We start from the raw sequence: 25,407 nt of genomic DNA, 5'->3' as shown, positions 1-25,407 counted from the left end.
GGGCACAAGGTAAAATTGTTGAGTTCACTCCTGATTATGTCTATATTAGGGATGTGGAGACCAGAGGTGTCATAGTTATGGGAGTTATTGATCATACATCACGCTTGTATTCTTTTGTACATTTTTTTTATAATGATGATGATATTCATGATGTACCTAACCCTTTATCAAGGGTGAATAATTCATGTAAGGAGAACATTGGACACTTGAATCATTTTTCTTGAGACAAGTGTTGAACTTCCTACTCCTCCACCTCCTGCTTCTTCAGACATGAGTTATACTATTCAATAGGATGATCTTTATGCTTTGAATCTTGTAGTGTGGGATGAATTCCTAGATGCTCTTTTAGATGAGTTTCATAATGCAAATTTGGTTAATACATCTGAGGAGGTTTCTCTATGAGATACTTCTTCACCTTCTTTGGAGATTGGATTTCCCAACTCTTCATGTTCTCTTGATTTTTCACATCTCATAGGCCAGCTTGATGGTGTGACAGAATCTTTGAGCTTGGAGACACCTATTTAGTATTCAGAGATGCATAAATGGAGACCTTTTTCCTCCTTCCTCACTTTTTATATGGAGTGGCTTCTTCATCATTTGATGTATTTATCTCTTCCTAAGGTGAGACATGTTTATTGTAGAAATTAGATTATATTTTGCTTGCAAGTACTCTTCATCTACATTGGAGCTTCTTCGTTATGGGGGGTATCATGTCTCCTTATTTCCTTCCTATGGGGGAATCATTCTTTGTATATACATGATGTATGCAATTTTGGGGGGGTCTTGAGTACTCCATCCATCCGTGCATCTTGTTTTCATCTCTCTTTTTGGGGGAGGTTTTTTCTCATGAGTCTTTCTTTCTTTCTCCACTTTATGAGAGATTACATTATATGTATTGCATTGCATATTGCACATGGGTACCTAAAATGGCCTAGTAGCCAGGACCCATCTTGCATTGTGAGTTTAAATGCATTCCCCTAAGTTTCACTTAAGGGGGGTGTTGGTGTAATTAAATATTTATTAATTACACTTACTTAATCTTACTTAGGATAATGCATTGCATAGTAGTTTTTGATTGAGAAACTTGGAAGTTTGCACCTCAATTAAACACATGGTGTAGGAGAATTCAACTCTAGGTGGTCATAGTTGTTATCTCATTCCACCTTTAGTTTACATATTACATTATCATCCTCATCATTGCACATAATTCATTGCATAATGGAGGATGATCCACCTTTCATGGACATGTGATTCCACCTTGTGTGGGTGATAGCTTATCTTCTCCTTGTCATTGTCTCTTATCACCTCTCCTATATAAGGAGGCCTATTATGTGGATTTTAGATCAATCCATTGGATGTCAATCAAGTCCATTATCAATAATATCATTCTTGCATCTTCATGCAATTGTCTTGTCAATCTCTTATGGAAGTTATCTTGGTCTTTCATTTGATCCTGGGTGTGTTGTAGAGTCACCTAAAACTCTAATAATTATGATTTGTCAGCATAGCAATTAAAGATATATTATCATGAACCTTGGAAGCATTTTACAAGGATTAGGTATAGGGGGCCTAATTGAAGTACATGTTGATCATATTTTCCTTAAGTTTAAGGAATACAAGACATTGTTGATGTGGCGGATTAATCAATGTGGTTATGTAGTGATTTTGAAAGTAGGCAAATACCTTGAGCGGGTAGTGATTTGGATCATGGTCAATCTCATAGACTTTGATTGAGTAGGGACACCATGTCTTGAAATTGAAAATGAAGTAAAGGGGGAATTTTTTTTTAAAGATCTTTCTCATTACTTCAATTTAAGTTACGAGTTTTGTATATGCGGTTGTGTTTGCATTTTTCCAATGGAGATCAAATGGGTTTTTCCAACTGTCCTCCACTACCTAATTTTCCAGATATAGGTATGCATAATGAGGATTGAAGTCATTGTTCAAATGTCAAATTGAGGACCAATATTCCTAGCTTGAACACCTAAAGTTGTGTTCAAAGATGCAAGGATACATGGCTGAGTTCTCAAGAGATACTTCCAAAAGTGCATAGAAGAATATTGAAAATGTATGGGATTGTTTGCAAAGTGTTTGCAGTGCCAGAAGAATTAGGAATATCATAATTTTAATATGGATAATAATTAACCTATCAATAATGATGATGCTTGTGTGTCTTCACAAAGGGGCCTATAATGTTTCTAGAGGGCTTGCTCCTTTTCAAATGGGTGTTGTTTTTAACCTAGCCCGTGTTTGTCAGGGTGAAATGAGAGCCTCAATTATTGAAATTTCTTCCCAACTCACTCATGTGAAAAACTAGTAAACAAAGAGATATTTTGCAGTTTCTTAACTTTCTAGATACACGCTTATCCTTGTGGAAAATATGTTGTAGTGATTGGCAAGGATGTTATGTTCCTTTCTTTCAATGACTTCAGAGATCCAGAGTTTGGTGATTTTTAATAGTGCACATAATATTTTTGAATGCATTCATTATATGAAAGGGGTTCCCATTGTTGATGACAATGGAGTATTTATTTATTAAATCATGGTCCAAAAGTAGCTAGCCATGTTTATATATCTGATATAGAGTACAAAATATGCATTTTATTGTTGAAGAAAATTAAATTTCATACTTACAAAATTTAGTGTAAACCAATCAAATCAAAGGAAATAAGATTTATATAGTGACGTGAAATGAAAAAAAAAGAGATATAAATTATAGTTGTTACATTTGATTTTTTCAATTCTATAATATGATAAGTTTATCGTATTGTAAAATTGAATTGAAGGAATGCATTGGTATCTTGCACTTGGCAGAAACTACTAAAATATGAAATCATCTTCTATTCTTACATATAGTTATTTATAATCTTATTTTTTGGTCATAAATGTATGTTTATTGACGGACATTTCACTATGAGTCATTATTTACATGTACTTATTACATGTAGTTTTTAGTTAGTATGTGCATTTCAAATGACATCCCATCTTTTGTCTTCATTGTTAAGGACTATATCTTTCCCATGATTCTAGTTTTATCAAACAAATGAAAGTGTAGCCACACATCTAATTTATATTCAAATTTAAAAAATTGTTATATTTTAAATAAAATTAAAGAGAAAAGTATTATAGATTTCAAATTAATAATCAAATCTAAATATTGGAAAGTGTGTGGAATTGGGTGATTTATATTAAATTTGTATCTTAATATTTTCATTGTTTTGAGCTTTATGTGAGCCTAAAATTTTCTATTGATCAAATCTAAGTGGCTCAAGGTCAATCTTGATCAACATGGAAGGGTTCCTATGCATGGAGCTATCATGTAACCTACACAATTAATCTAACAAACTATAGGCTTCTACAATAAAAATAATCTCAATCTCTAAGGCATAAACTTACACAAGGACTAGTAATATTTATGTAGGTGAGAATATGTTGAATTCCAAGGGATGTTCTCATAAGTCACCCCTTTGTATATTAATTTTATAGCATTGAGCTAATGATTGAAGACAAGTAAGTGTATAATGATAGGAATTGAGGAAGGGTCCATACTTAATACACTTGCAAGTATCATTTTATTGGAGCATAGTTCATATCCACCTATTCAAATTCGTTGAATATATACTAACTTAGGGGGGATAATTTAAATTAAATATAAATTATCAATTAAATGCATTGTAATTTTTCATCAATTTATTTATGAGGCACAAAAAAATCAATATTTTTACCATAGTAAACTATGTTTTTCTAATTGGTATAATAATTATTTTTTCTCGTAATTTCAATTTATCCACATACTTGTCAATACCTAAGTATGTGTAGGATCATAGTAGGCCAAAAAGTGATGATGTGAAAAAAATCATCTTTTCACTTGTCCAAAAATGCACTAAAAAGTGTTGACTTTTGAGTAGGTCTTGGTGTTAGTACACATGGCCAAAGCAAAAGCTAAGGCACAAGTCTAATCAAATATATGATCCATAATAAGATATCTGATAATATTAAATATTTGATATTACTAGTTATCTAATTTTATATCAGTAAATCTAATATTATCAAATATCTAATTTTATATCAAATATCCAATTTTTGATATTAAAAAATAAAAATAAAAATTGCAAACTGCATTTATTAGTTTTCATTATGAAAATGAAAACCCTATTGTATATGTGATTTTCTATCAATTAAATGATCTTCCTATTGCAAATTTCAGTGAAAATTCTTCAAGGTATGTTAAATTTCTTATTTTTTTTGTGTTTTATAATGAAATATTATTTTTTTTGCTAAAAAGTGGGTATTTTAAAAATTTGTCAATATTAAAATTTTGATTGTAATTGCATATTTATTCTTAATGTAAACATGCATGGATTAAAACCAACCAACCTTCCTACCAAACAACAAACCTAAAAAAAATTGCAACTACCACAAATCAATCCACCACCATCCAAAAATAAATTTCCACTTTCTATTAACAAACCATTTCTCAATCCTTGACCTTTAGAGGATCTCATTAGAGATAATTTTAACCAATTAAGGGAATTCTAAAACACATATGCCAATATCCCCACATTGTGACTCATGTGTTTTGACATGATTCTATACATACCATTTTTGGTGATGGGCTTTATTATGATTAGGTTATAAGCCTAATATAACAAAGAATGACATAGGTGACCTTTTCATGGATCCAAAAATGAGATTAAAAATGGTCCCTAAAATCCCACATTATCAATTAAGTGGTGCACAAATGATGGAATACATGAGCACTTTTGAGACTTGTGGTGGATGGTTTTTCATAGACTGCCTCACAAAAATTTGGATGTCCTAATATACCTTTTAAGAAAATTGTATGCTGAATTAATGCTCGCTCACAAGGTAAACTATTAGAGAATGAGACAGAACCAAGGTGTAGGCTTCAACAGAGATAGGCCATGGGCACATTGGGTGAATTCTTGTACATAAGTCCCCTCCCTAGATATTCCCCCTCCTATAGTACAACATCTTGATGTTATTATTGAGGTTGGTTCATGGAGTATTAGAGTCATTCACACCTTGAGTGATCTACTATTTAGGGAAAGTGAAAAATCATTGCCTCCTTATGTTGATGATTATATCCATTCCATATACCCAATGCACTCACATATTTTTGTCCTCCATACTTACACCATGTACAATAATTTGTGTTTAGGTCCCCTAGATGAAACTGATGCATATGATTATGTCTTCAAGGTGGACGATACAATACATGATGATATAGGAACCAAATAACCTCATGGGGAGGTGCATCACATGAGAATTGAGAAGAGTTATGCAGATATATGGACTCCTACCATTAGTGTAAGACTATTTATATTTAACTTATCACACTATATTTAATTTCAAACTTTCATTTTCTTAGTAGAATTTACTTATAATGACTACCCTCTTATGTACATATATGTTGTCCATTTATGCCCAATTGATGATAGAGGAGGAGATGGCATGGGTGCAAGGGTCCACACACCTTTTCATTTCATTTGGTCTTAACACTTCCATAGTACATATATTTTAATGTATCATCTTATTACATATTGATGTAGGTTTCACCAACTTCCATTAGAGGGCAATTCAATGCCCTTCTTGAAGGTCCTTGGAACAAAAGGATAAAACACACATTGCATATTTTTTTCATAAGATAAGTTACTTAACAACAACGTAAATAAACCAAGTGCAAGAATGAAATGTCTATTCAAGATAATAAAAATAGGGAACATGACTAAACTCACATGTTCACTTACACAAGTGAAAGTCTTACAAACACTTCCAAATATCCTCATGCACTGAATAGTAACTTAAACCAAAGATCTTACAAATCATGAGAATAACCAAAGGAGATATGAAGAACATCCATAGATCCCAAGAGGGAAATATTGAACTATCAATCCAAACAAGATGTTATTTTTAAGTTCAAAGTAAAGGTTCCTAGCATGGTTAAACATACAAGTCCATTTCCAACTAACCATAACATAATCAAGAATAGAATGCAGAGACCCTCAAATGGTCATGCACAAAATGAAGGCTCAAGGTTACAACCCTTAAACAACTAGAGACCATGCTGAAAAATGTTGAATCCTAAAACCTGGAAATTAGGCTTTGTTTTAAAAAAAAATCAACTAAAGAAACATGGAATCTTTATCATAACTCCTAGAGAGCTAGAACCTATCTCAAATGAATTTTCACGTATATAAAATATATCTTAAGTATAAGAAACATGTACTTAAATGCTATATTTTATATATCTAGAACTGATCTTTTTTATCTAGGAAGATGCAGGGCCATGAAGGGTATTTAAAGGCATAAGTCACATCTTCTCAAAATACGTAAAAACACTCACTATTTTCCATTCAACCAAACAACCTATCAGTCTCATATGAGTCAGGATTGGCCTTTGTACAAGATTTCCACATGCATTGTACGAGTGACATTTCAAGCTTGTATGAATCAAAAAAAGTTTGTACAATTCTTTACATCCTCGTATAAGGAATTGCTTTCTCGTACAAGACTTTTCAGTCCCATATAACCTCGAGATGATAGCCAAGAATGAAAACAAAATGAAAGAAAGAATTAAAGGAGAACCTCCACACTAGGGAGTACCAAAACCACATAAATCAAGGAGTGATACTCAAAAGCATAAAAGAAGAGAAAATAACCTTTGTATGCTAGAAAGTAGAAATAATAGCATCTATCCATCTAAACCATAGCATAATAAGAAAAGAATGAATAAAAGAAACATTGTAGTGACAAGCAAGGAACACATGTATTATATAATTAATTCAAATTAGTCGTGCTCATTTGCTCCCAACCTCAATGGCATCATTGGATCTTGAGGATCCTAACCATACCCCTAAGCATACTAACTCATTCTTCCAACAAGATCATTGATGTTATCTTATGAAATCTTTCTTACTAATAAATCATCAGTAACATCATAAGAAACATGAACATCTAACATGGTAATCTACCAATAGCATCATTATTCCAAAGAAATGATAAGAAACAAAAACTAAGAAACAAGATACAACATCATGATAAAGGAATGCATCAAGTGACATACTAAACATCATCTAAACATGATATCAAAAACATCCAAAGTAAAGTATAAAATAGAAGTGAACAGACTCTAGATATACTAAAGTACCAAGTGAACATCCAACATCAACCTCAAACTAGATGAAGATCATCTTTGTACACTACCCCCCACCAATGGTATAGGTAACTAAATCTCCCAAGCATGTGGTACCTAGTAGGCCCACACCCATCATGCTTATGGAGATAGTGTCTTCACCAAAATCACAAAAAAAAATCCCCATGGTTGGCAAACACACCAAGAAATATAAGTTTCCAACATCTATATGCTCAAGAGGCGATGCAATACAAAAGGTTGTTGGTCAAATCCAAGTTAAGAATAACTATGTAGGGACTCTAGTGGAGTGTAAGTGCTTGGCATCGATAAGTGATGTGGTACAAGACCAATAGAATCCACAAAGGAGATGTCCAAGCCCCTAGTAATAACTACATAGCTGAAAAAAAAAACAAGATACACAATCTAATATGAAACTACTCAATTCTTTATTCATAAAACAACTAATTACATGCAATGTGCCAAGCTATAAGACCTTCTTGGTTATAACCAAATAGAAAGAAATTAATAGTTCTACAAGGTCCCTCAAGACCCAACCCACCCCCTATCTACCCCAGAATAATAATTTGGTAGAAACTCCAAGAAAGATCTAATTGTGTGCTTGCAAGCCACCAAGCAATCTCTTTGTCCCTTAAGCCGCAACTACTAGCTCTTCTTGAAAACTTGTTACTCCAAATTCTTCCTAAATCTCTTCTCCCTTGAAATCACTTCTCTTACAACCCCATCCATCCCCTCCTTATATACTTGCATGACCATAATTCAACCTATTACAAATAGAATCATCTAGAACCCAAATGAACATAAAATGCCTTAGTTAGCTTACAACAATCATTAAATGCACATAGGAAAAATAACCAAGACCTAAATAGGTCCCTACACATCCCACATTTGATCCATGTCACAATCATGAAGAACACAAATTAAATGTATAAGTTGGCTGATTGAAACAAGCCAAGACTGCATTCCTCAGTGAACCCAACCATTAAGAAATAACAAGCCACCAAGTATTGCCAATAGACACTGAGCCACTTAGTGAAATAACACCTACGCACATTTAACGAGCATATTATCAATTGAGAAAAAAAAAAGATCATCGAGCTCAAGTTCCACCGAGCACCACCAAGATCACCTAGTCCATTTAGCCACCAAATCCATCAATGAAGCCATAGATCTTCAACCCAAGAATTGCCAATAGATGATTGAGCCACAACAATTTAGCATGATCTCATTTGTCGATCACATTCAAATAACACCTAAGAACACTCCAAAGCAACTACCAAGCACCCCTCCAAGAACTTTAATTTAGTTACAGAGCATGAACTCCTTGGAACCCATGATGCTCATGCATTAGACTCCTTAGAAAAATAGAAAAGTGTGTTCCACACTTTGATACCATAAGAGAATTTTACACCTAACTTCATGTTCACTAAAGGCTTCCACTCTATCAAGGATAAGAGAATAGATTTTTAAATCGTCCACATATGCTCCATCCATTCAAACACTATAATCATCTGTATCACCACTAACCAATCAAAATGCAAGTTATCACTTCCATCTGCAACAAGAGGATCTAACTCCACATCTATAGAAAAAACATGTAGACCTCAAACCACATCAATGATAATATTTAATCCCTTAAAAAAACATTCCAAACTCTAAACACCAGCAATCTCTATGCTTACAACAAGATTCTCTGCAACATATAAATCATCACCTACAAAAATCTGATTATCCACGACTAGGTGCCTTGTAATTTTTATGTCAAACACAACCAACTAATCATGAAAACAAATATCCATCCCAACATCCACAAGGTTAGAAACCTCTTTGAAAACTACCACAAATTGCTCTACAAGTTTCATATCAGATTCCACAAATTGATCAACAAAACTAACCTTTGTCTCAACCTTGTTATGCCCTCTTCTCCACACAAACTTTTTAACTGGCTAGACAACTCTCTTCCTGATTGGTAGACTCCAACACTAGTAACACATAGTTTCCTCCTTATTTTCTTCAACTCATTTATATAAAGAAATATCCATCTGAGAAAATACCTCTGTTACCTTTGCCTAAACTACATCAGAGAGATCTACAATAGCCCTATGGTCTAATCTTCTCATAGGCATGTTCCAAGATCTTCAAAAAACCAAAGAAAAAAATCATCATGCAGATCAACCTTTACTCTAATAAACCTCACCCAGCATGAGGTATTGGTGCAAATTGCCTCACATTTGGTGATCTATCTATATGCTTAGGAATTGTAGCTCTAATACCATATGATGTGATGCACTCTGATACCATCTTATGCAGTACACTTTGATACCATCTGATGTAGTGTGTTTTAATATGATCGAATGCATTGCGCTCTAATACCACTTGATGTAGTGCAAGGCCCATTGAATCCCCAAAGGAGATGTCTAAGCTCCTAGCAATAACCACATAGTGGAAATAGAACACAAGATACATGATGTGGTACTAAACTCATTTATTTAGTCATAGAACAACTGATTACATGCAATGTTCTAGGCTATAACGCCTTCCTAGTTATGATCAAATACAAAGCAAGTAATAGTTCTACAAGATCCCTCAAGATCCAACCCACACCCTAGCTAGCCTAGAACAAAAAACTGGTAGAAACTCCAAGCAAGATCTAAACTTGTGCTTGCAAGCCACCAAGCAATCTCCTTGTCTCCTAAGTCGTAGCTACTAGCTCTGCTTAGAAACTTGCCACTCCAGATTCCTCCTAAATCTTTGCTTCCTTTGACTCGTGCCTCTTAAAAATCTACCCATACCCTCATATACTTGCATGGCCATAAGTCAACATATTAAAAATAAAATTATCTAGGACCCAAAAAAACATAAAAATGCCTTAGTCAGCTTACAAAAATCATTAAATGCACATAGGAAAATAACCAAGACCTAAATAGGCCCCCAAAAACCCATGGCTGATCAACGTCATGATTATGTACAACACAAATTAAATGCACAAGTCGACAATCCAAACAATCGAGATTGCAATCCTTAGTGAACCCAACCACCAAGAAACAACAACAAGCCACTGAGTATTGTGAACAAACACTGAGTCACTTAGTGAAAGAATAATTGCACACATCCAATGAGTATATTGTCAACCAAGAAATGCAAAGAGCATTGAGATCGTGTTCCATTGAGCACCACCAAGATTGCCTAGTCAATTCATCCATTGAGCTTGTCAATAAAGCCACACATCTTCAAGCCAAAAACTCCAAAGAGATGATCGAGCCACATCAAACGAGCACGATCTCATATGTTGAGAGCATTTAGTGAACACCAAAGAACACTCTAAAGAAACTATTGAGAACCCCTCCAAGAACTCCAAAGTAGTTATCAAGCACGAACCACTCAAAACCAATGATTTTCCTGCATCAAGAAGCCCAAGCTATATGTGGTGTAGAATGAATCTCTTAGGAAACCATCATACTAGTGGAGAATAAATCCCTCAGGAAACCATCACACCATGCCCTTAGATTAACTACATAGGAACACACACCCTCAAATTAACAGCTCAAGTGTTCACTTATCTTATATTAAGTATCATTACCCATATTTAGTTATCACTTGTTAGAACTTATTCATGCTACCTTGTCAGAATATACACTGGGGTATATGAGAGAAGCCACTCCACATGTCTACCCTACATACCCATGCTCATCACACAATGAGTTCTCAAAAGAAATGCAAGCTCCCATCCCATCCCCATAATGAATAATCCCTCAACTGGCCTATATCCAAGAATTTGGGTCTCACATCATCATGTCATATGCATCTACATGTGCTTGTATGTGGGCACAACCAACTTCATGAATGTAAACACATAATACCAATGCAAGGGTTGGATAAGAGAAATGGAACAAATGGAACGAGCATAACAAGCTCACTCGATTAACCTATATGTGGGAGTGTGAGTTCGACATGAAACCCAATAAGGCAACAAATCACCAAGTATCATGAACTCACTCAACTGGCCTAAATCAAGGAGTATGGATTCTATATGAATCCCAATGAAGATAAAGTAAAAATATGGTCATATTGGAAATATAACACATATTCCAAATCCATGACTAGAAAAAGTACCAAGAATTAGGCAAGAAAATTGGGTTGTACGCAAAATGAGGCAATATAAAAATAGCTCAAAAATCAATGTTGTTGAAAATCGACAAAATTAAATAAAATTAAAACCCATCATCCAAATGGTTGCCAAATTCCCCAAAAATAAATAAAAATTGAGTTTCAATCTCATATGCAAAAATGGCCAACATAAGGGAACAAAAATTCCAATTAAAACCAACAAAAGTACTTAAATATTTGTACCTGCCCAACTAGGTAGAACTTGATGGAAATCTGAATTTTGTCAAAATTGGGAGTTCCAAATCCATGACTAAAAAGTATGGTTGATGATCTTAAATCTATAACAAATTGTGTTTCATTTAGCCTTTAAATTATATCAAAATGATCATTAAATATCCAAATTTCAAATCTCATGTCATCATGACCTCCACTTTTCCTTAGTGCCATATTATTTAGTTGCTCATCACGTATCATAGAAACTCAATAACCATTTCTTCAATTTCATTTATCTCTTATCATCTCCATTTAGTTTTGATTCCTAATTGATTAAAGAGACCTATTATTGTTAAATTTATGTATAATTTGATTTTGAGAGATCGTGTAGACTCATGAGACTCTCCTCAATATGGTTTATTTTCATTGAAACATATTACTTCATAAGAACCCTATTTCATTTTGGGTAAAACACAATGTCCCTTTAATGACTATGTTTTCTTCTTATAAGCTTTATTCCATTTTATTGAGAAGACCATAAAAATGTCTTTCTAAGGATTATACTTGTGGATGCCACAACCTAACATGATTTAATGAAATGTCATTAAACTTCCTTTAGTCCCCATTTTCCCTTTGATATATTGATATGTTAATGGAAGATTCTCTTCCCTTATTGATAATGTTATCCATTATCTCTTCAATTCTTTGGAGAGGTACATTGTACAATTCTCTTTGATTTTAATTTTAGATATAGCATACAATTCTAGCCTTTTAATGTTCCTTCAATGACTCAAAGGCTACATAATAGGGTCCACAAAATTTTGGATGAGACATTCCTTTTTGTTGAAATGCCATTTTTCCTCCTTACGTATTCATTGTCTCTTCAATGTGATTACTTTGTCGATAAGTGTCTGCCTCCTCCTATTGCTAATATTTGTTGCATTCTTAGTTCATTAGAGTAATAAATTACAATTCATTGCAATGTAATCCATCATTTTAATCTTTTTTTTTGTCTCGGTTGTTCATAAGCTATTTGGTAGGGCCCAATATGTTTTTTTTAAACAATGTTTTTTATTAACAAGCCCTTTTGCTAAGATAATTTTCTCCTTTTTTAGGTCTTCATTGTTATAAATCAATGTCATTTTGTAATTCTTCACCCAATAATTTAAAAAAAAATCATGCACATGTTCCATCAACATCTTACTTCTTTATGTGACATTTCTCTTTGATGAAATTGCTTTTCACTTTGTCAAATGTTCAATGTCATGTCCATATCAATGTGTTTATTATCATTTTCAAGAGAAATGTACACATCTCTTTGATCCCTTTGGTTTCTAGTGTGACATTTTATTTTGATGAATCCCCTTTTGTGCTAGATCAATTAATGATGTTTCATAGATGAATCTCCCTCTTATCTTGATTAACTTCTTTAGATAAGACATAGGTATATCTTATTGATCCTTTATCTTATTTCATCAAGACTTTAATAATCAATAAGATGATAAAAGAATTTCTTTGCTCCATCATATCTCTCTGATACATAATTCTAATATTTACTTAGTGCAAATTAATGAACTACATTTTGTATCTCATTGACTTTTTTGTGCTCCCTTAATGTGATTCCTTATATCTACGACCATGGTGAAGTCTAGATGAACTTTCATCCATCATTAAGATGTAATGAAATTCCTTTTAAACAATATATCTATATTGGGTTTCACATAGACATATAGAGACATTTTCTCAATATATTGGAATGAACTATTTTGAAGTAAAATTTTCCACCTTAACTTACATCATATTTTTAAATGCTATTCTTTTTTGGATTTGATTGTGTAGCATTTTTTGCATCAACATTTCAGGTCGCACTATGTGATCCATCATCAAAAAGCTACACAATCAAATCCAAAAAAGAATAACATTTGATTTTATGGATTGTGGAAATTTATTTATTCTTATTGTCATGCTTTTGTTTTCAAGTATTTGACTTTAGAAACTTTTAGTTATGAAATAAGTTAAATCATAATGGGATAACCATAGAACTATTATCATGAAGCCTCAAGTGATAGTAGTGGGAAAATTATAGGATTAATATAAGTAGTAGTGGGAAAATATGTAGGATTTGGATGACAATGTGAGGAAACAAACTCTCATTTTTATAAGCTTCTAATAGGGCCCTCCCAATTGAAAGATGTGTTTAGAACACCGATCTTGGGGAGAGTCACATAAGGATGTATTTACCAAGGGAGATCTTTCCTCTAGAGATTTCACAATATTGATCCAACTTCTTAAGAAGGTAGTCATATTCTTTCCATTTAATTCTAAGAACGCAATTATATCATCAACAAACTACATGTTCAATAGATCCTCCTTATTGGTTAAAAAAGATGCCCCTCATAGTTGGGGAGAAAGTGGCATCCCTACAAAGGTAGTGTAAGACATTTTCTACAATTGTGAATAGGGTTAGAGAAATGAGCCATTCTTACCTAATGATTCTAATTATTGGAAATACTTCTAAACTTGATCCATTTATATCCAGCACCGCGCATGCATCATTCATCAACACTTGCACCATGAGACAAAAATCTTTGGGGAAACCAAAATACTTAAGCATCCTATTTAGGAAATTTTATTCCACTCTATCATAAGCTTTTTAAAAAAATTGGTAGAAACATGGCTATTGTTTGGTTGGTATTTTTGGCTCACCACATGGCCTCCTAACTTGTGAGAAGGATCTCCAATGTCTATATGTGTTTAATAAACCCTATTCAAGTACTACTAATAACTTTAGGCAGAATGTTAAATAGTTTGTTAGCTAAAATTTTGGCCACGATTCTGTAGCTATCCATATTTTTATTTAGATTTTATCCCAATCTTTAGGGATGATCTTAATTGTCCATGCCTATTGATGTTAGGTTCCAACAAGTCCTTACTAATAGCCTCTTTTTGAACCCAAGAGAGACCGTCAATAATCAAATTAATAATAGCAAAGTGAAATTCAACCAAAACCCCATTACGGTTGAGAGATTTATTGTTGCCAAGGACCTTGATGGCTTTATGAATATCTTTTGTTGAGATCTCCTTATCTACAAGGGAGTAGTCCTCTTTTGAGACTTTCTTGGGGATCAACTTCCTTAGAGTTCCTCTAGCATCTTCATGCCTAGAAACATTATTGTTCATGATAATAGTTTGAACATTTCTAAAATTGATTCTATGAGCTTTTTTTATCAGTATAAGATCACATTTCAATTAATAGAATGAAAAAAACTAGATAGCCTCAAAAGATAAATGAAATATTAATTAATTGACTAATCTAAATGAATCATAAATATAATCTCACAAACTAAATTTAGTTGCTAATGCTTCTAGTTTTGATCTGTATGTAGTTTTCACATCAATGCTTTGGATCACACTTCGTGATCCATCATTAGAATGAAGAAAGCAAAGAGAAAGAAAAGAAAAATGAGGATCACACTCTGATTAGGATGAAAGAAAGCACAAAAATGAAACATCTTTCTATTTGTGCTCTCTTTCATCCCCACAATAGATTACAGAATGTGATCTGAAATATTCATGCAAAGACCTCATATACAGTGAAATCTAAAAGTATTAGCAAGTAAAACTAATTTACAGTGAAATCTAAAAGCATTAGCAACTAAAACTTGAAGAATTATGAAAATCTATTGACATTAAAAACTATTTAGTCATATTCGTATATATTTCAAACCAATAAAATATTAATGTCAACGTGAAACAGACATATTTCATGCTAAATCATGTAAAAACGAAAAGTTTGATGAATTCTTTGAAAGTTTATGATAAAAACTTGTGTTCAGATCTTGGAAAAAAAAGTTTTCCTACTACAATATGTACAATTGAAAACTAAAACTCTGCAATGACCACTTGCAATAAACAAGTCGGGAAATTATTTACACAAAAATGAAAACACAGATCTGGTTTGGATAAAAATTGCAAACATTGAATTCAAGCAACTGAGCTGCAACACTGCATCACTAAACAAAATGGGGCATATGCTTCACAGAGCAAGAAGTTGACTTTGGAGGAAAAAAAAGTACAATATGTCCAATTTTAAAGGAAGGAAGAACACATCTCACACACAAAAAACAGAAGCCTGAGAAATGTTCAATCTCAAACACCCATAATGTTTCCAGTTTACAAATATGCTTAAAATGGCTTCAAATTGAATCGAATGAAGATCTCTACCATCAACATCCATGGCGGTCTCATGAAAAAATAGCTGAAAAATCACCAAACTCGATTACCCATGAAACTAAATTGGGTCAAGATTATTTGAAATTCAACATCCGAGATGATCTCTGGAATTCCCCAGATCCAGTAAAATGGGTTCATCACAGTTTACAAAAGAGAAGAATATCAGAGAGGTATAATACCTTCTTTTACAGCGAGGCCCAATATAAGAACAATGAGGCCAAGTCCCATACATTGTGTTGATGTCATGGCAGTCTGGTTGTAAGCAGACAATGTAATGGCCGCACCCACCACACCAATCATCAAACCCTTCATGTTGCTGTTCATATTTGCTCCAGAGATATTACGCTGTTCTGAGCTTTTGGGTATCAGATTCCTATTAATGGTTAATCTCAAATGTCAACTCTTCCTGACCAATTCCAATTGTAGGAGGTTTTTAATGTTTTGATATTAGACAGGTGGGAATGGAGCATTTTGAAGGCAAATGAAAACTATAATGGCGTCCGCTATATGGCTTACCAAAAAGGATTCTCCTTTAAAGATGCTTCCCATGCAATGGTTGACTGTAAGCTGTACGTATAAGGGATAAGGTTTAGGCAGCTTATTGATATTTTTTAATGTGGGTCGCTTACGCATCATAATGGAAGAGAAGAGTTAATTGACCAATTCTCAATTATTGCTCATTGTTCGTTTATCTAATTTCTTGGGTCTAAACTGAAAGAAATGAAAATTTAAAAAAAAATTGTTAATAAATATCATATGTATGTATAGTCATCAACGTATAGTTTAGTAGTAAGATTTTTTGAGTTATTATTAGAGGAGTTGTGTAATTTAATTGGTATTCACAATATATTATGTTTTGAATATTTGTACATAAGTATTGACAATTATATAGTTTGTTTTTGAATTAAAAGCAGTCAAAACTAGGGGGCTGGGCCTTAAACAGTCAAACTGGTGAACAACCAGCCGATTACCAACAACCAAAACTACCCTCTACCGCTTAAAATACAAAAACATAGTTCAAAAACTTAACTAAAAGAGTATCAATAGGCATGACATATGTACTGCCTATATTATAACTGAAAAAGCTACAGAAATATAAAAATTGTAAGAATTTGCCTTAGGGCAAAATCACCCAAGATCAAGAAGCTCAAGCACTAGCACAATATGGACCAATAAAGTATGATCAAAGTAACAATATGAAATTGAATTGATGTACATACACATTAGGAGTGTCTGTATATAAAGGCCTCTAAACTAACTAGGAGTCAACAAAATGATAAGACCCACATCTAAGCACGTCCACCAAGAGTGGATTATCCTCCATTGAGCACAAAAGTTAGTGCGATGATGAGAGGATAAGCTTACATAGGTGTGTCATGTAAAAAGATGTTGTAGACACCATGTGCTTAATTAGAGTGTGAACAACTGTGTTGTCTGCATGACAACTCGGATAACTATATAAACTCCTGTGTTGTTGACACCATGTGCTAAATTAGAGTTGCTAACTCTTGTGTTGTCAACAAGACAACTCATATGAGTATGCATACTCCAAGGTGTCTAACTAATAAATAATAAAATAATGCATTAACCTAAGTAAACTTAAGTAAAGTGTAATAAAAATTAATTATTTACACTAACAAAAACAAAGGCATAAAAGCCTTAAACCTAGCCAAGTTCAACAACCAGCAAAAAAAGAACATGAAAAACTAGAAGGAGAGAGCCCTTAAGACTTCTTAGCCTCCTTTCTCCTCAGGAAAATATTGGCCCAATCTTCCGCAAGGAAGTCAAACAACATTTTGGAGTCCTCCTTTGGCAGACTGCCCTCTAGGTCTTTAAGCAAGTGAAGCGTGGTGGCAGTTGCATGCGTCACTTTGATAGTAAACTTTGTCAAAAGGCACATTCTTTCTTCCAGTGCATGAATTCTTTCCTAAACGTCATTGCCAGCCATCTTCTTAATCTCCATGGTGACCTCTTGTTTGTCACTAAGATAGTCATCTGCCCGCACCATAGTAACATCCTGCACAATCGAGGGGTTAGCAATATCCTTGGAAGAAATCCTAATAGGGGAGGAAATCGTTATAGGGGAGGGCACTCTATCCACAGTTTCAGGGAACTGGTCCCAAGTTAGGTCCACACACCCCACCCCAATGGTGGTTGAAACGTGTGTCGTCTCCTTCTTCTCCTTAATCCTTTCTCCCAAGCCAGACCATGAGGAATTCAAAACCTCCTCTTCCTCCTCCTCCATCGTCCCCTCACCAAAATTCGATGCCTTCTCTTTCATCCTTCATTTAGGACGGCCCATGTCCTCTAAATCTGACTCCTCTTGCAAGGCCCCAGCTTTCAATTTCCTTTTAGCATTCAATTTAGCAATCCTCCCCGACTTCCTCCTACCCCCACTCCCCTCATCCTCCAACTCCTCTGAATCCTTATCTTTCCCCTTCTCCAGTCTCCCTCTTTTTCTCGTGGGAGTGGGCTTCAACTCAATAGGGAGCCTGCTAGGCAAATGCTATGGGGTAGGGACTCTCAGACATGTGATCCTAAGGGGGACCAATTGGGGCCGGGGGTTGGGATGGGTAGGAATATCAATCTTGACAATCCTAGGGGGGACCAAGGCAAGGTGGAATTGATATAGCTAGAACACTAACCCTTCATGGAAAATGGTAAAATTAATACCCTTCCTCATTTTTTCCTTTACATCAATTACCGTATCCACTAAATGATGCAACAGAAAGAACGAAATGGAAATAAAGTCATAGTGACAAAAATGGTTTAGGAGAGGAAAATGGTGGTAATAATAGACACCATAACTCCCTTCTAGAGTTAGGTACTTCATCAACATTAGACAGACCTCATTCCATGGCTCAGGGAGCTTCTCCCACATAAAACCACCTTTGTGTTGAATAGGTTCCTCACCATCCAAGAAGAAGCACTGCAGATTCGCTTCGTCGGCCACCCTTGTCACCTTTTGCCATTTCCTTCCCCTCATAGCCAGTCCCGTCACCAAAGAGATGACTTCCTCAGAGATATGAAATGAGATGCAATTAATTATGACTCTTCAGTCCTCCCAAGAATTGAAAAATTGCAAGGAATAAATTTCATCATACCCATTTAGCACCTCCATGAATGGAAAAAAACCACCTTCCTTCAGTATGTACCACACCAGTAGCTTCCTAGCATTTTCCTCTATCATAGAAGGCTCAATTCGCATAAGGTCACCACCTTTCTCTATAATTTTTCCTAAAACTCTCTTCTCCTTCCAAACCCAGAAGCACTTGCTAAGAATGACTTCACACTTAGGCAAAAAAAAATAGCCCTTAAGCAAACATAATGGTCATTATTGTTGATAATAATAGCAGTGTCCCTTGTAGAAATTAATGTCAGGTGTCGATCGCCTCTATCTCTCTCCCAATCTTTTCCATCATTCCCAATACTCTCAAACCATTTAAAATTTGAACTTTTACTCCTCCCAATGTACGAGAACACACCTAGGAAAATCATTAAAAAACCTTTCATCTCAAACTTCAAAATTCTTTCTTTTTCGGGCCATGCGAATTTATTATCGCAAGTACCTTCTCCATCACTCCTTGCCATCTGTCTTTCATAAATTTTTCCTATCCACCAACTTGGCAATAGGTCACTAAAATTTAAAATAATTCTCTAGCTAGGATTCATCATGCTTAATTTCTTGGTTCACTAAATTTCTTACCAAATTTGGCAAGGCATTGAATTCTCTCCAACATATTAGTCCCTTCACATTTAGGCCTAACGCCGTCATTCTACAGTTTTTTGTACTACATAGTTATAAGGCATCTTTAAGCATATATAAAGTGATATTTTGACATGATCATTTTTTATCTTTGCATGCATAATAAGGATGTAGCTATCCTCCCTACAAAATGCATCATTGAACAAATTTCAAAAAATAAAAAACACAATGATTTATTTTAAATTATCAACTTTTGATCTTCATGATCTGCATATTTTGTATCGAAAATGACAAAAACTTTGAGAAAAGATCACTTTGCTTTCATGAATTTGGAAAATAAAAATTGACTTTTTTTTTTGTCTTTAATGCAATTTGTCTGGAGATTAGCCAACATGCCCATAATAAATTCTACAACATATCTTGATATTACCTAGTGGCTACAACAATAGTCATAAGAAGTTAAGTCTCATACAAAGACAACAAGAAAATTACGAAATTTTTATGTATTTCTTAGGATATGTGGATACACAAAGTTTGTAATAACAACTATTGATATGCTTCCCCTAAATACATTATCTGAAGGAGCAAAGTGTTGTAATTGTGAAATTTGTATAATTATGAATTTGATTAAAGAATAAAGTAGGTTTCGAAGGGATCTCAAAGCCTTTAAAAATATTTTATTGTGAGAAATAGCAAGAAAAAACATAAGAAAACCAAAACACAATAATATGCCTAAAGCATTAGTCCATAAAGAAAGTGTTGTAATCTAGAAATTTGTATACCATTATATTTTTATGTGGTTTTTTGTTTATTTTGAAGAAGGGTATTGGTGTGTGTATGTATTGACAAATGATATAATGTTGTGTGAAGTTGAGTTTATTTTCTTAGGCCTTCATCAACTCATATATAGATATATTCTTAGACATTTAGTCATGGTTTATTCATCTGTTAAGAAAATGTATCTCAATCTTACATTTACATACAATGACTATTTATAGTAGGTTTACATTTGAACATAAAAAAACCTAAACTTTCCCAAAAGGTTCAGATGGGCTGGATAAGCATATTGGTAAATTTTTGTTGCAAGATCATGCCTACTTTTGAAGATATTAAAGCTTTTATTTTAATGATTTATCAAAGAAATTTTACAAAGTTAGTTTGGAAGGCTCTAGAGGCTCTAAAATGATCAAAAGTGTTTGCAACTAGCATAGTCAATTACATCTTGATAGAGCAAGACATGACCTTCCTGACACTTCAAATAGTTCATCAATCAGAAACTTGGTTGATAAGGTATGACCTTTGAGAGTTGGGTATCTGAAATGGGAAATGTAAAAAAATGTGTTAAACACATAAATCAATTGCAAAAGGGAATTACATGTGTTGGTGTGTGTTTTGACACATTGTTGGGCATCTTTGATTGAACATCTGATGGGTGCCACTTTATAAGTGATTTTTAGCCAATGGTTTTGTAATATCATTTGATGGTTTCATGTATTGTATCTCCTATATGTTAGGAGTTTGAGATGGAGGGTGTGCAAAAGAGTATAATAATTGTTGAGTTCCCCTAGATCGCTAGTTGGTGATAATCTTATAAGAAGCTTTCCCTTTAGGTATATTATAATCTATCATTGATTTGTGAATATTATATTGGGTGAATTTTGGAGTGTGGGATGTTTATCCTCAAAGGATTTTCCCCATGTAAATCACTCTATTGTGGTATGCATGTTATTCATGTTTTTTTATGTTTAATTTCTATTAATGTTGTGAAGAATTGAGATTTAATTTTTTTGTAAAACCCTCCTATCAAGATTGGCACATAGGAAGTTTTTTTGCTACCTTAATTTCCTTACACCATTGGCATACACATTTTGATATATTCAACTAATCCAATTTGTCATTGCACTTATCTATGCATCTACTTACATTCAACTATTTACTACTTAGATTTGATGGTCAACCCATTTTGCAATAAGTTTGTCATTATGGGATAACCTCAAGGTCAAAATATACCCCTTTTATATCAAAATTTAAAATTTGATATTTTGTTGACTGGGCCCATTTATCCTTTGACCTTGAATTGACTAAACCCATATTTGACATAGTTTGTTATCATATACTAGTATTTAAAGACATACAATGCATTATTTTTACTTATGAATTAAAAATCATTTCATTCTATTTTATGAATGGTAATATAGACCCTGTTAATCAAAATAGAGAAATGATTTCACTTTAGATGATTAGAAAAATTATCAAAATATTTTAATTTGGTGCTATGCAAAGAGTTCCTCTTATTTTAAAATTGTAAATATTTCCTCTGATTTCTTGGGATTAGGTTTTCCTTCCAAAGATTAAAGGTGTTTTGGGTATAAGAAAGTTGAGACTCTTTAATTAGACTTTACTAGCCAAGCGGGTGTGGAGAATGTTTAATAACATCAAGGAATGGAGAGATGTCATTTCTTACAAGTACCTCTACAATAATATTACACTTTGGGACTTTTTATCCTCGAATAACATCCCACATGGTTTGAGTGTATGGAATAGTATTCTAAAAGTCAAAGGTATTGTTGCTAGAGGTATCAACTAGAAGACTAGTAGTGGAAATTTGATTAAACTCTCGGATGATGATTGGCTCCCTATTGGGAGGCTAGCTAATCTTAAGGAATTTAATTCATGGAAGGAGGACTATGAGGAAATTTTTGGTACCTTTGTTGCTAAGTACTAGCATGGAACTGATTGGGTGGATTTGGAGCTATATATCCCCAACTTGTGCCTCTAATGTGTGTTCTCTCCTCAATTTTCCTTGCTAACAAGCCAGATGTCCTAGTTTGGGTTGCTTCCTCCTCTAAACTCTTTTCTTTTGCTTCTTCCTACCACTCCTTATATGTTGTCGCTGATTCTCCTCCCTACTAGGCTAAGGCATGGATTTCAAGTCTTTTACCTAAAGTTAATATCTCATTTGGATCCTCCTTTATAACATAATCCTTGCTATGGAAAACTTGTGCAAGATAGTCTTTTATCTCTTGAATAGGTCTATTTTATGCTATGCTAATAAGGAGTTGGTTAATTACCATTTTGTCCATTATGGTTTTGCCAAGGATATTTGATCTCTTTTCTTTGGAATACTCAACTTAGCCTAGATTTTCCCCTCTAACTTGTCTAATTATTTATTCAATGGATCCCCCCTCCCACCTTTCTAAAGATATCAAGCATCAGTGGTCGTTTTCTCCCCCACATATCTTTTGGGGTATATGGAAAGAATGTAATAACAAGATCTTTAAAGACACGTCTTCTTCCCCCCAAGGTGGTTTTCTTTTTAAAGTTGAGAGGGATGTTCTAAAAAACATAAATTATTCTTATATACGTTTTCTCAGTTTGGACATGTTGACCAATTCAGAACAGACCCCTCATACTATTGATGATAATAGGAGAAGGGATAGAAGATAACTTCTTCCTCCTTGTGATTGGCACAAAGCTAATTTTAATGGGATAGCTAAGGGATTAAGGAACCATTTTGGCCAAAGTCTTGCTGCTATGACACTCACCTTGCTACAATGGGGGTCCTTCAAGATGTTAGAATGGCTAAGGACATGGGTATCTCTAACCTTTGGCTGGAGGGTGACTCTAAACATATAATTAACTACCTAAAGGGGTTATCTAAATCTTCTTGGAATATTGAAAATATAATTCAAGAAGCTAGAAGTATCCTAAGAACTTTGGAGAACCATTGTATTACTCATGCATATCATGAGTCCAATATGGTTGTTGACTCTCTTGTGAACATGGCAATGAAGCTCAACTAGAAGATGAATTGGCAAGGTGGGGCTTCTCTCCCTTTGGAATTCATATCATGTATTTATTATGACATGATAAGTGGTAAAGAGGTAGTAATTTGACATGATCTAAATGGTACTTTGGGGTAATACTTTTTATGATTATGAGGAATATTATGTGCCTTAAGGATAGGCACTACAACTATTTCCTCCTTTATTCACAAATTTTGTGGGTTAGTTTGATCAGTGTCTTTTTAAGTTTCTGCAACAATTAGTTCCTTCCTCACTCACTAGTCTAATATTCAATTAGTTATCTGGTTTGTGAAGAATATCGTTTTAGAATGGGAGGGTAAAGGAGACAAAGGGAGCCTCCTAGCTATGAGAAGTAGGGAAGGAGAAAGAAAGTTTGGGATATCTTGAAAGATAGAGACTTGATGTCATTCATGGAACGTCTTCATGGGGGAAACCCTGATGTTACCAAGTTCTTTCATAATATTTGGGATGAAGGAACCCTTGAATTCCATGGGTAAAAAAATATTGTCACAGAGCACCTTATTTTTCAAGTTATGGGTATCCCTATTATTGGAAAGAAATCTTATAGAGACAAAAGGTATTTGAAGTTGTGGTGGAGATTTTTTCAAAGGATGAGGAGTGTGAGGCCCTAGTAATGCATTGCAAGGCTGAGTGGATCCCCAATGGAGTTGACGAGGCCCCCAACAAACAACCACATAGTGGAAACACAACACAAGATACACGATCTGATAAAAAATGTATATCTTTATTCATCAAGGAACTAATTACATGCAATTTGCCAGGTTGTAAGGCCTTCTTGGTTATGGCCAAATATAAAAGAAATTAAATAGTAATAGTTCTATAAGACCTCGCAAGACCCCAAAAAACCCTAGCTAGCCCAGATATGTATCACCATAGGACTTTGGTAGAAACCTCTAGAAAGAACTAAACTTGTGCTCGCAAGCCACTAAGAAACCTTCTTGTTTCCTAAGCCCACACTTAGCTACTAGATTTTCTCACAATTTTGAAACTCAAGATTCCTTCTTAGATTTTTGTTACTTCCTAGTGACTCCCACTACCTAAAATACTACTCAAACCACTATTTTATACTTGCATGACCACAAGATGGCCCCTTGAAAATAAAATCATCTAGAACCCATGATAAATGTAATATGCCTTAGTCATCTTACAACAATCATTAAATACACATAGGAGAGAGAACCAAGACCCAAATAGGTCCTCCCATATCCCACAATTGATCCACATCACGATCTTGTGCAACACATATTAAATGCACAATTTAGTTGATCAAATCTCTAAGAACATCAACAACCATCAAGCATACCAAGTATACAATAAGCATACTAATAAAGTGCATCCACTAAGCTCCTACAAGAATCACCAAGTTCCTTTAGTCATTGAGCCCCTTGGGAAAAACTAAAACCAAGAGAAACCCCAATAGTGATCAAGCATCACCTCCTTTCGACCAAGTTATCCAACTCCAAGGTCAAAACCACTCCAACATACGAGATTTCCAACTACTCCAGGATGTTCCTGCATTACACACCCCAAGTGCAAAAAGATTTTCTTAATAGGTAGAAGAACATATTCTAGGATTTAACACATAAACCTCAAACTAGTTCTTTAAATACATGTTCTCCAAGTCCTAAACTTGTATACTCTTTCCTTTGTTCCACTTTTGTAAATCCTTTCCTTTACTCTAGTTCTTTGCATCCTTCCTCAGTGTACCACAGGTCTATTTCTCTTATGGATATCTACTCCTTTCAAAATCCTTCAACTCAACTCATTTACAAAAACTCAGGTTCCTCCTACTAAATTCTTCATTTTGCAAAGGAATCAAGGAAAACATATGTCTACCCTTCTCAATAGTAAACACATTCTTGATATAATCATGTTGCCAAGGTCTACAAAGTTATATGTGACAACTACTCATTCTACAATATCGTACCACTGAGTGAATGCACAAAGTTGGGTTGCAATTTTGTAGAAGTCAAATCCATGAAATGAGACCTCTTAGAAATGGGTGCTCAATTTTTAAAAATGGGCACTCATTTTTGGCTCGGGTACTTGATCCTAAATTTAAAATAGGAGAAAGAACCAAGACTCAAGTTCATAATCAACTAGAATGAATTTATCCTTCAACTTTTTCACAATCAATCTCCACACTG

At 34.2% G+C, this 25,407-nt stretch overlaps 1 protein-coding gene across 1 annotated transcript; it reads right to left on the bottom strand.

Moving 5' to 3' along the window:
* Nucleotides 1–15,753: 15,753 nt before the first annotated feature.
* LOC149535800 (uncharacterized) lies at nt 15,754–16,278 on the bottom strand. The gene has a single exon (XM_089804276.1). It carries the CDS (start codon nt 16,049–16,051, stop codon nt 15,890–15,892), a length of 162 nt encoding a protein of 53 aa, XP_089660402.1. The 5' UTR covers nt 16,052–16,278; the 3' UTR covers nt 15,754–15,889.
* Nucleotides 16,279–25,407: the final 9,129 nt, after the last annotated feature.

This window comes from Cupressus sempervirens, chromosome 10 (genome assembly GCF_028749045.1).
Source record: "Cupressus sempervirens isolate cs-2001-9-10 chromosome 10, ASM2874904v1, whole genome shotgun sequence".
Lineage (NCBI taxonomy): Eukaryota > Viridiplantae > Streptophyta > Pinopsida > Cupressales > Cupressaceae > Cupressus > Cupressus sempervirens.
The sequence above is the reverse complement of the archived record's forward strand: the minus strand, read 5'-3'. Positions and strand labels throughout refer to the sequence as shown.